At 41.8% G+C, this 12,447-nt stretch overlaps 1 protein-coding gene across 2 annotated transcripts in view; it reads right to left on the bottom strand.

Moving 5' to 3' along the window:
- Positions 1-9,340: 9,340 nt before the first annotated feature.
- The window catches only part of KIAA0319, a gene marked incomplete at both ends in the record, with an annotated part of 44,476 nt that continues 41,369 nt past the window's right edge, over positions 9,341-12,447 (bottom strand). For both annotated transcript variants that reach the window (XM_082479412.1, XM_082479413.1), the window contains 2 exons: positions 9,341-9,519; positions 10,388-10,479. In XM_082479412.1, the coding sequence (XP_082335538.1) occupies positions 9,341-9,519; positions 10,388-10,479 (271 nt within the window). The remainder of the gene's footprint in view (positions 9,520-10,387; positions 10,480-12,447) is intronic.

The following is a 12,447-nucleotide window of genomic DNA, read 5'->3' as shown; positions in this document are numbered from 1 at the left end:
CTAACAAAAAGGAAACACAAGCCTTTTTAGGTGTTGTGGGTTTCTGGAGAATGCATATTCCAGGTTATAGCCAGATTGTAAAACCTCTCCATGAAGTGACTCGAAAGAAAAATGAGTTTATGTGGGGCCCTGAGCAACGACAAGCCTTTGAGCAAATTAAACAAGAGATTGTGCATGCAGTAGCCCTTGGACCAGTCCAAACTGGACGGAACATTAAAAATGTGCTCTACACCGCAGCCGGGGACAATGGCCCTACCTGGAGCCTTTGGCAGAAAGCACCAGGGGAGACTCGAGGTCGACCCCTAGGATTCTGGAGTCGGGGATATAAAGGCTCCGAGGCCAACTATACTCCAACTGAGAAAGAAATCTTGGCAGCATACGAAGGAGTTAGAGCTGCTTCAGAAGTAATTGGTACTGAGGCAAAGCTCCTCCTGGCGCCCCGATTACCGGTACTGGGCTGGATGTTCAAGGGTAAAGTTCCTTCTACTCATCATGCCACCGATAGTACCTGGAGTAAGTGGGTTGCCTTAATCACGCAGCGAGCTTGAATAGGAAACCCAAATCGCCCAGGAATCGTAGAAGTGATCACAAATTGGCCTGAAGGCAAAGACTTTGGGATGCCACCAGAGGAGGTGGTGACACGTGCCGAGGAAGCTCCACCATATAATGAACTCTCAGATAATGAGAAACAGTATGCCTTGTTTACTGATGGGTCTTGTCGTATTGTAGGAAAACATTGAAGGTGGAAAGCTGCTGTATGGAGTCCTACACGACGAGTCACGGAAGCTGCTGAAGGACAAGGTGAATCGAGTCAATTTGCAGAGGTAAAAGCCATCCAGCTGGCATTGGACATTGCTGAACGAGAAAAGTGGCCAATACTCTATCTCTATACTGACTCATGGATGGTGGCAAATGCTCTGTGGGGGTGGCTAAAGCAGTGGAAGCAGAGCAACTGGCAGCGCAGAGGTAAACCCATCTGGGCTGCTGAGCTGTGGCAAGACATTGCCGACCGGCTAGCAAACCTAGTCATAAAGGTACGTCATGTAGATGCCCATGTACCCATGAGTCGGGCCACTGAGGAACATCAAAACAATCAGCAAGCAGATCAGGCTGCTAAAATTTTCCAGACAGACTTGGACTGGGAACATAAAGGTGAACTATTCTTAGCTCGGTGGGCCCATGACACTTCAGGTCATCAAGGAAGGGATGCAACATATAAATGGGCACGTGACCGAGGCGTGGATTTAACCATGGACGCTATTGCGCAGGTTATCCATGACTGGGAAACATGGGCCGAAATCAAGCAAGCTAAACGGTTAAAACCTTTGTGGTATGGGGGACGATGGCTGAAATATAAATATGGGGAAGCTTGGCAAGTTGATTACATCACACTCCCTCAAACTCGCCAGGGTAAGCGCTATGTGCTTACAATGGTGGAAGCAAGCACTGGATGGTTGGAAACCTATGCCGTACCTCATGCCACTGCCCGGAATACCATCCTGGGCCTTGAAAGGCAAGTCTTGTGGTGACATGGCATGCCAGAAAAAAATTGAGTCAGACAATGGGACTCATTTTAAAAACAATCTTATAAGTAATTGGGCCAAAGAACATGGTATTGAGTGGATATATCATATCCCCTATCACGCACCAGCTTCTGGGAAGATTGAGCGATACAATGGACTGTTAAAAACCACCCTAAAAGCTATAGGAGGTGGAACCTTTAAAAACTGGGACAAGCATTTACAACAAGCTACCTGGTTAGTTAACACCAGGGGATCCATCAATCGAGCTGGTCCTGCTCAATCAGACCTTTTACATATAGTAGAAGGGGATAAAGTCCCTGTGGTGCATGAAAGGAATTTGTTAGGAAAAACTGTTTGGGTTTTTCCTGCTTCAGGCAAAAGCAAACCCATTCGAGGGACTGTTTTTGCCCAAGGACCTGGATGTACTTGGTGGGTGATGCTGAAGGATGGAGAAGTTCAATGTGTACCTCAAGGGAATTTAACCCTCGGTGAGAATACTCAATCCTGACCAGTATGATGCTGATCACTACATAATACTAACAGTGTTCAATAAGTGTTTTTCAGAATAACACAGTGGTGATGAAACCTGAGCTAACTTCATCAAGTGGCGTCCAGCAAGCTCTTCAAGATGAACATGCTACCCATAGGCACGAACTAGAATGAATTTTGTACCATCTTTCCTGCCCTGAGATGAGATCCTGCAATCGTGAACTAAATGGACTTAAAAATTTGTATATAAACATAAACCGTAGATGAGTGACCTACATATATCCATATCATATATAACTGTGTGTGTGTAAATTTGATGTATAAAAGTAATAGTAATCTGAGCAAGATGCAAATGGTATGGAATAAGGGGTGGAATGTCCTGGTTTGAGGTAAAACAGAACCAATTTTGTTCAGTAACTTCGCTTCTTAGCTGGGCCTCTTCTAACAACTGAAATTAACTGCATATTGTGCAGAAAATGTTCACTCTCTCTGAGTGATAAGACCAATGTTTATAGCTGATGCCCAGGTATGGTATGCAGAGAGGCTCCTGCTTATACTTATTGCCATAACACCCAAGGCCAACCAACTTTGTTATTTGCCACGTTGGAGGGTCGGAAGCAGAAAAGCATAGTGGGGTCCCACCTGCAGGGAGGAGCGGACAGGACAGGTGACCCAAAACTGACCAACAGGGTATTCCATCCCATCTGCCTCATGCTCAGTATAAAAGCTGAGGGATCAAAGGGTCAGGGGCTCTTCCTTCAATGGCCGACATCTGAGGAGGACTCTGTTTGTCTGCCTGTGATCCCGATCCTGAATCCAGATCCGGAATCCAGTTCCCGTCCGTCACTGAGTCCAGCCTGGGACTGCTCCAGTGCCAGCCAGTGACATGATTGTCATCTCGGGAGCTTGATATGGTTTTGTATATATTATTAATAATCAAATAAAAAGAAATAATGAAAATTTCATTAAAGTAGTTTAGTTTCTTCTAAACTCGTAAGTCTCTTTTTCCTCCTCTGCCTCTCTCTTTGTAGAGGGATAGAGGGGAGCATCTGTCGGTCCCATCTGGGGTCCCTCGGGTCCCCAGTGGTGGATTTGGCCTAAACCACGACAAGTCACAGAACATAAACAGCAGTTTAAATGGTTTGCACAGAGTAAAATAGCTTTTACTGTTCTAAATGAGTCAGGCACATGTTGGGAGTTGGGCAATCCTGTAAGTAAAAGAAGCTCCATGCTTTCACTTGGCATTGAAGTAACTGTCTCACTGTAACTGGCATAGCCATACGCGTAACTGGTCATGCCCTCTTGTTCTAGCCCTACTGCTTATGGAAGGGGTGAGCTACCTTAAAGGAGGGGGTTTAAGTATGGTGTTCAGAAGCTTTAAGTTAAATTTTAGCATTTGTTTATAAAGTTTTTTCAGTGTCAAACCTCTCTGCCTAGGACCTTCCAAAACACAAGTTGGTGGTTTGTTGACTTTATCAGTGGATGCTGAAGCTACTTAGCACACCTGGTTAGAGTTGTTTAGGAATCACTACTGATGATCCTTTTGCACAAGTGCAGAGGCTTGCTTCAGCCTACACAAAGGGGAGGGGGGAGGCTGCTACTGTTACCAAAACGTAGAGTGCAGTGACAAACAGGCAGATTTCATTCTTCAATAAAGGATGCTATCTATCTCGCCAGGTCATTCAGCAGCCAGTATTCCATTGCAGGAGTCAAGTAGGAATAGAAGCAGCACCATGTATCCAAATACACTTAACGTTGCTTTTATGGTTTTATGTTTTTTTCCTTAGGCAAAGACACTTAGATCTCATAGTACCTTTTATTATCATGATTAAGCACAAACTTCACACACACTGATGCACGGATTTTTCTTTTCCAGTTCAGAAACAGGCAGCATAACCTAACCCTAGCTAACAGCAGTATTTTGGGTTATATTGCACACCAGTATCTTTGATTGCTGCAAAGCAGCCATTGTACTTGCAAGCACTCAAGTATTGGATTTGCTATAGAATAAGCCAGAAAACTTGTCAAGTCACCACACTTGGCATGACAGCTGGTGAATATTTACACACAGCCAATTAAACCAAGTAAGGACAAGCACAACATGTAAACTCCTACTGTGAACTACAGTAATTTTATTTTTTTTCTGCTCTCTGATGTACTGAATTACGTTACCTCTCCGAAAAAAGATACTGCTTTGCTTTTGTCAGTAGGAAGGGAAGGGATCAGATATTGCCCTGCTTTTATGTTTGAGTACAGACACAAAGTATGGTATACAACGTATCTCTTATTAGCCTGAGTCCAAAACAGAATGCCACGTCTAAAAGAGTACCTGACAAGTTCCTAGAAGGAAAGACAAAACTTTATTAGTAGTTACATAAATGTAGTAATTTCAGCTCAGAAATGGTTCCAGTTACAACACATTATCATTTGCAATAAATAACATTTTCTAGAAACAGATTCCTAATGTAAATTCTGTAATAGCTTACCCATACACCCACAGGGAGAAAGTGCTTCCATACAGAGCCTAACTACTGATGCGCAGCTCATCTGCACTTTGATTCGTAGCCTGTGCAAAAGAAAAAGTGATTTGCCTTTTCTCCCTCCTTTTTTTAAAAATTTAATTCTAAGCCTTAAGGTTCCCTCCCTTGCCTTGGGGAGTTCAGGACCTAAAAGGTATGTGAAATGGGTTCTCCTTTGCTGCAGAAGTATGGGATTAGTTTTCTAGTTAGGGATCAGTGATAAGCAATAGCTGATGTAAAGAAACTCTAATTCACCTCTATCCCATTTCCCTTCATTTAGAGGAATGTTTACCTCTCAAACCTCACATAAACGGCTCAGAAGACTAAAGTAGCTGTCATTTTATTACCACCATCCCAAAGTTCCAGCTGACTACAGCCCATTATCATTATTGAGGGGCGAAACTAGTTTCACTTGAGGCTTAAAACAGTAATAGGAAATTTGCTTAAGAACTCAATTATTTCAAGAACATCAGAACTGTCCAAGAGAAGTTTAAATTCAGCATAGAGAACACACTCATGCACTCACTTTCTCTTAATTTCACACACTGTTAAGTTCATTGCATGTGTGCACACTTTGTGCCCACAAGAGACCAAGAAAGAAAAGGAAAATTAGCATCATATAAGCAAACACAGCTGACAGCACAAAACAGATGCTTGAACAGTACCTTTTATCTATTGCGTTTGACAGAGGGAGACTAAGACTGTTTACCTAAAAGGACACAGCTGAAAATGTATTTTACACATGAAAAAGAATACACCCCGCCCCCAAAATAAACAATCATCTGCAATTAGAGCGTTCACATTTTGCTTGAATTTTTCAGCAATCTACTCAGTTAATATGAAAGACTGAACCAAAGGACAGAGAATTTGAATGTGCATCTCACCAGATTTTCCAAGGTAAATTTTGGTTCATACTGCAGTAGCATTTTGGTTAAGACAACTAAAAACACAAGCTGATGACCTGTTTGCAGTGTGGCAGTTTTGTGCTGCCTATACACTGCACGGAATACCAGAGTACTGAATCTGTTTAATGCCTCAGGCAGTAATGGTAAGGAAGTTTTGTTTTTTGTTTTTTGTTTTTTTTTTTTTTTTTCCAAAATATACTCCTTACTTAAAATGTGAACAAAGGCAGTCCTTTTACATAGCTGGACAATCTGCTTGTGCATGCATCAGCATGTATAAATGTGAAACCAATATGCAAATGAAAATCCTATGCTTACATCAAGGCTATGAGGCACTGTAAGTACCAGCACACCGTCTGCCTTCAAGGAGAGGCAGTACCTTATCAGTGCCAAACTGAATTTATTCTTTATTTTCAGTGGACTCTGAGCCATACATGACAAGCTATATCCAGTCTCCTCTGCTTTACAGAGCAGATGAGACTGTTGGGAACATTCCCATACCTATTTCACGAAGCAGCTGCCAGGACTCTCTTCCGTATATGAAGGAAAACTGTGTGTGGAAGTAAAATGTGAGTACTGAGAACCTGCTTCAAACCCATCATAACCCAAACCAGGCAGCTAGCATCAGAATTCTACAATTGTGTGTTTGTACCTTAACAGCTAGTTTTCTGACACTTTCATTCCAGGCATGACCTGACATTCTGCAAGAAAGCAACAGTTCTAGAAATAAAAATTATACTGAATCAAGAAACAAGGCTTGCTACAGTCTCTCCTAAATTCCTGACAAAAATTATGCTTGGCCAATTGACACAAACGTGATATCACAAATCCACAGAGACAGAAACCATTATTTTCAACCTCTGTGCAAGTTTCATATTAAGAGCAAGCCTTATCTTACGTAAGAGGAATGACTTCTCCCTCCAAGGAGGTGGAAGAATCAAAGTAGTAGAATTAGAAGCAGCTCAAAAATTTAAACTATATTCAAATTTCAAAACATAACTAAAATACTGTTAGCAACAAAGATGTCAAAGCATCATCTAGAGAACAGAATTTAATAAGTAACTTCCACCTGCTAGGGCCTTATGCAATAAGAAATTGCTCTGATGTTTCTTATTTGTTAGAGTGAGAAATACTTAGCTAAATCATTCATACGTTCTTATGGCACATGAACTTACCACCAATCCAGAGATCTGAGCCCACAGCGTGTGTGTGTGGAGGGGGAATAGCAGTGTGAATTCTGCAGCATTGAGGAAAGCAGGTTTATGTTTCCTGCAGTTGTTTTAACTAGAGAATCAGTCTTTAGTTTCTGGGTTTTTTAAAAAGAAGAGATATCAGAATTTTAATTCCTTGAAAGAACAACCTCCTCCTGGGCTTCAGCACCAGCTTTAAAAACATAAAATAAACCCAAAACACACAAGTGACTGACTTCACAAGGATGCTGCTGACTGCACTGACATGTCCTAAAAGATAAGTTTATAGATAAAGGCACACTGGATACAGTATTTAGCAGAAGCATTAATGGCATCACGGCCAATACAAAGTTGCTTATGCAATTATTATTTTTTTTTAAATGCACGTTTCCAAGAGCATAATTCCTGCTAGAACATTTTGGGAATTTATGCAGAATGGATAAAGCCTAACATTTTTATTTAAAAAGGAAAAAAAAAAAAAAAGTATTTTGAGTGGGCCTTAACTTTCTTCAAGAATGCTTTAAATTGAACATCGCGTTATTGTGTTAACACAACTGGAGCAGAAATTGAAAGACATCAAAATCTAACCTTGCTTTTATTGACCAAGTTATTTAAAAAATATATACACACGCACTCAAGAAGGGAGAGAGTGAGATATAGTAGAATTGTTTCAATAAATAACCTAAAACACATACACACAGAGTTCAAACTTGGCTTCTGAAGAAAGCAAATCATACCATTCATACTGCATCTTGCTGGTGGGTATGGGAAAAACCACGGAGAACACTTGCATTAGCCCTTTTTAGCTCTTCACAGACTCTCCCACCACTATGACTCCTACAGCCACACTCAGCTTTCCAGAGAAATGCAGGGCTGTGCACAGAATAAATGCTTCTCAGTGCAGCATTAGTAGCCTCAGGGACTGTTGTTGGCTGCATTTGAGAGTCAAAGGTATGAAACCAGTTATGAGCATGTCATGTTGCTGCAACTTTTGACTACTGATTCCTTCCAATCTAGACAGTTCTGACTTTTGCCCAACTCCATTAACAAGAGAAGCACAGAAGCTAGTGTTTGACCCAACTACTCTGTTGTATCAGACTCCTATGAAATGGCAGAGAAAGCCCCAAAATTCTCCATCAAATTATTCCTCATGATGGAGGTGGGCTATGCCCCCTCCCTGACCCTTTTCATCTGCTCTCCTGATCTCTATACTGCTCCACCCCTCTCTATTAATGGATTCTCCACCATCAGATTTAAAAAAAAAAAAAGTTAAAAAAAAAACAAAACAAACCTGTCCGAAACACTCCCCGAGGAACTTTTTCTCCATCAGAACACATCATTCCTCCAGCTCAGCCCAAGATTTCAGCATGTCAGTAAAGGACCCCCAGGAAAGGCTGGCATTGTGGCCAAACAGTACCACTGACACAGATGCCCCTGACAAGTGAGGCCAGGTCTTCAGTTTGGGATTTCAAGAACAGTACTGGGGGCATGGCTTTAAAGGCTAACAAGCATGCTGTAAATAAAATGATCCAGATCGTGAACAACAACATCAGAACTCCAACACACCTACCCTTCCCAAACACCTAAAGGGATCTCTTTAGGCCGACACATCTAGTCACTGAATAGCCACAGAGGAAAAAGTAAACCCATCAAATGTTCAAGCTAAAACTTTTCTCAGTACCAATTCCCACAACAATGAAGGTAGGTGTTGAACCTTCCACTGCACATAGGGTATTTTGCCACAGGCATTTCACTTTGCAAATGTTTGACATATTCTATAATTGAGCACTGAGGCTGACAGATGAAAACTCATCTCCAGCTGAGGGTTCAGTCTTAAAAGGTCTGGAGCTCCTCAGAAGTGCTCTCTAAGCAAAAGGTTTTTTGGGATGCTCAAAATGCTTCTGAAGGCGCATCGCACTGAATCCTTCCTGCTTTTCTGCTACTGTTTCCTGGCTGGATGTGGCAGACTAGAGAGAGCCAAAACACCTTCATCATTACAGAAGCAACCTAAGGCTGGACTTCCTTGCAGGCACCATACTTTGCAAATACAGGGAACATAGCATCCTACAGGACACAGATGCATCACATTACAGCTGATTAAGTGCAACGGCTAATTGTAAACTTCCTTTGAAAACAAAGACATCTTCATCTGATGAGCACTACCCTAGAAAAGGAAGTCACATATTACAGTCAGAGATAAATATGAAGCACTAAAAATGCTCTCTCTTTGTGTTCCCAACCTAAACTGAAAAAAATGAAGATGGAGCCTGTGGTCACATATTGCTCTCTAAATTTGTACGGGAATTTATCTATATTGGCTTTTGCTGGTTTAGGTCAGCATCATAATCACACTGCTTCTCTGAGAGAGAGAGGAGCATAGGACATGAATCTGTATGCATCTCAGTTACCACTGTTAGTACTGTAACAGCCCCGGCTAATTTTGTAGCAGTGATACAGGAAAAGGTCTTCTGAAGTCCAGACAAAGATTCAGCACGGAACATGCACGAAATAAGATGTGCTTTTCCTTGTTCCTTTAACAGTGACAAGAGGAATTTAGCTGACCATCTATCTAGTCCTTCCTCCTTCCTTCCCCTGTGCTAGAAATTTACCCTTTCATGTGCAATTATTTGATATTTTAGGAAGCTTTTGGTTCTGGAAAAACAGAGGTGGGCCAGATGTGTTGAGCCAGTGTGTTCTGTGCTTTTACCCTCACTCAGTTATCTGTCTTTGGAGCTGTAGTTGAAGGAAACTCCATTTCTGATGGATCCATTAATGAGGGTTTTAGGATTCTCTCTTTCAATCTTTTCTCTGCTGAAGATAGTGTCCTGATCACTGTCAAACTCTGACTCAGAGACCATCAGACTGGAGTTGTGTTCTGTACTTCTGTGTTTTATACCTGACAATAAAAAAGCAAAACAAGCTCAATTAGAAAGGTTTCACTTTTTAATAACAACTAACCATCCTCTCCTCTGCTGTGATTTGAAAGACAAGTGAAAACATTCTGTGCAATCCAGCAAAAAAGTGTGCACCACTGCCACCACCGATACAAGAACTGGCCCTAGGAGATATCACATACTGTCAGGCAGATACTCTTCTGACTTCACTGCAGGCCTGTCAGTTTACAGCTCTGAAATGTGAATATATGCACTTAAATTTGAAACAATTAAATGATCTTAGTACATAGTTAATGTACTTTTAATAGCTTGAATCTGGAAATTAGTCTGTCCACTCAACTATCTGATTAACACAAGTGGCAATGAAAGGTCATGGTTTCTACAGAAACGTTATATCTATCTTTCTAGGAGAGCAATTTCTCAGGATGATTTTACTTCCCTGCATTCCAACATTCCCCCTGCTAAAAACTGAAACCCAGGTAAATCAAAATATATGTTAACAGAGGGTACTGGCTGAAGTCTACCAATGTTTAACAGGACACTTTTGGGCCAGGAGGGAACTGCTGCGCAGCCATAAAAACAGCTCCAAATTAAAGTGCGTGCAGGAGAGGAGGGGTTACACAGAGAAAGTCTGTGGGACAATTAGATGTTCTAAGTTAAGATTAACGAAGAAGCTCAGAGCAGTGGCTGAGCCCAAGGCCTCATGAAAGAAATGAAGTGATTCTCCCCCAACCATTTCATTGTCTGTGCTTTTACTCTGCCATTCCCAAACTTGTAGGCCAGCTTCTGGGCTCCTCTGCAGATGTCAATTCACATACATTGACTGTAAGCTTGGTGGATGAGTTCCCAGCTGAAACAGGTAGGGCTTACCATATTTGGGTCGTAGCTCCATTCTCTCCTGCTCATCTATGTTATCTAGGATGGTATATTTTGTTTTCTTTCTTATCTTTGTCCTCTTTCTGCTAAAGAGAAAGTTACCACAAAGACATTTAGTTCTCACGTACACACATAAATCTGTTCTCTCTCCCTTTTCATACAGATAACTACACCCCATATATAGTACCTCATTGTACTTTCTCGCCTCTACCTAAAAAGAGTTTTTCCAGTTTATACCTGTATAAAGCAGCTGTGCAATCTGGACCAGAGAGTATAATTCATTTTCTCTCTCATATACAAAGATGAAGAAAGCAAGAAAGACTGACTTGCTTTCCTAGGCCACAGGGGTTCAGTTTGTTCAACATAGTAACTAGACACATGGTAGACATATATTCATTTGTTTCCAAATAAAATTTCTGTAAGAATTGGTTATTCCCCAATTTAATTTTAACTGAGAGAATTTAAGTGGTGTTTGTCTGGTTATGCTTACAGAGATGGCCAGACAAATGGAGATTGTCTCCCTCATATGTATGCAGGGACAAAGCCCTACTGGTCTGTAGGCTCCCCACCTGTTCTTTCTTCATTTAAATCTTTCCCCAGCATCTACTTCCACAATGCTCATCATCTCTTTGTTAAGTTTCAGCTATTTGCAAGAGTTATGCATCTGCTCATTAATAAAGTCCTGGAGCTACAGAAATAGACACAGACCTGTTTATTGTATTGGATCAAGAGGGAATGAACAAAGGACTTCAGGGTAGAAATACAGGCATTCACACATGAAACCAAGGGGGCACCTCCTAGAAGAGGCTGTCACACCTCAGGCATTTCTCTTGCCCGCTTTCTCATAACTTTGGAGGAGAGGCGAGTGGGTAGGACGTGCCCTTTTTCAAGGCAAGGATTGACTCTGGCAATGTCTGAAGAAGCACTCCTACCCAGATGGCACAGTTCACAGTGGAGAAGCCACCTACTGCTCAGCCAACATTACAGCAACAGCCAGCCACTCACCCTCTCCTCTACAGTCTTCTAAAAAAATTGAGTTCGTTTGGCAACTCATCAAAGCCTTCAACACCTCCAAAACTCCAGCCAAGTCTTGGACTACAGTGTCTTTTTCCTGTGGTTTCCACAAGGCAAAGGGCATCTCTTGCCATTCTGTCCTGTGCAGCATTTCCCTCCTCTTTTTTACACATCTCTGTATCAACCAGCACTCACTCTCTGGCACAAGCCACATGAGGACTAAGGACAGAAGCAGATTAAACTCCATAAACAATTCCTTTCTCATAAAGTCCACACAAGCCTGTGAGGCTCCACCCCACACTGTAGGGGTAGAGTGAGACACACTTCTATTTAAACCTTTCTACTAACAGCACTGTTCCTGCAGCCATCAGGAAAGGAAATCAGTATCGACTCCAATGTATTTCAAACAGCATATTTTACATACTGCAAAGACACCCTAGAAAAAGTTGAAAATCAGAAAGATTTTGACAGCATTTCATTTTTGCTAACACCTGAACACGCTACCTATTTGCTGGGCTTTTTGAGCAGCAGCAAAAACGCTTGCTCTAGTAATAGAACTTGCAGGGGCTTGTCACTTGAAAGAGAATTTCTCATCTGCTCACTAGGAAAACTCCAGGGGGGAGCAGATAGGGAAACAACATACAGCAGTAGGCAAAACTGTTTAAGGAAAGAGGAAGCAAAATGTTTGTGTAACAGAGACCACTGGAGCACTCCTTGCTTGTCAGCCAGATGCAGCCCACATGTCCACCCTTCCTGCCCAAGGGAGACACTAGATTGGGAGCAGCTCCCTTACCATGGCCTAGAGCACTCCTACATCAGTGACCTTCAGGGCGTGCCTCTCTTTTCGTAGCATGGAGTACCTGGATGACTCAGTGAGAGACCATGAAAATCTGCAGTATACTCTCAGCATTTTAACATAAATTATCTCTTAATACGAAGGATACTCCAATACTGGCTTTTTAGTTCTTGAAATGCAGAAAAGCACAGAGCCACACATGGATACTCCTTTTTTCAATGAAAGTGTGTCTATACAGAAATAG

This window comes from Vanellus vanellus, assembly GCF_965231255.1.
Source record: "Vanellus vanellus genome assembly, chromosome: 2".
NCBI lineage: Eukaryota > Metazoa > Chordata > Aves > Charadriiformes > Charadriidae > Vanellus > Vanellus vanellus.
The sequence above is the reverse complement of the archived record's forward strand: the minus strand, read 5'-3'. Positions and strand labels throughout refer to the sequence as shown.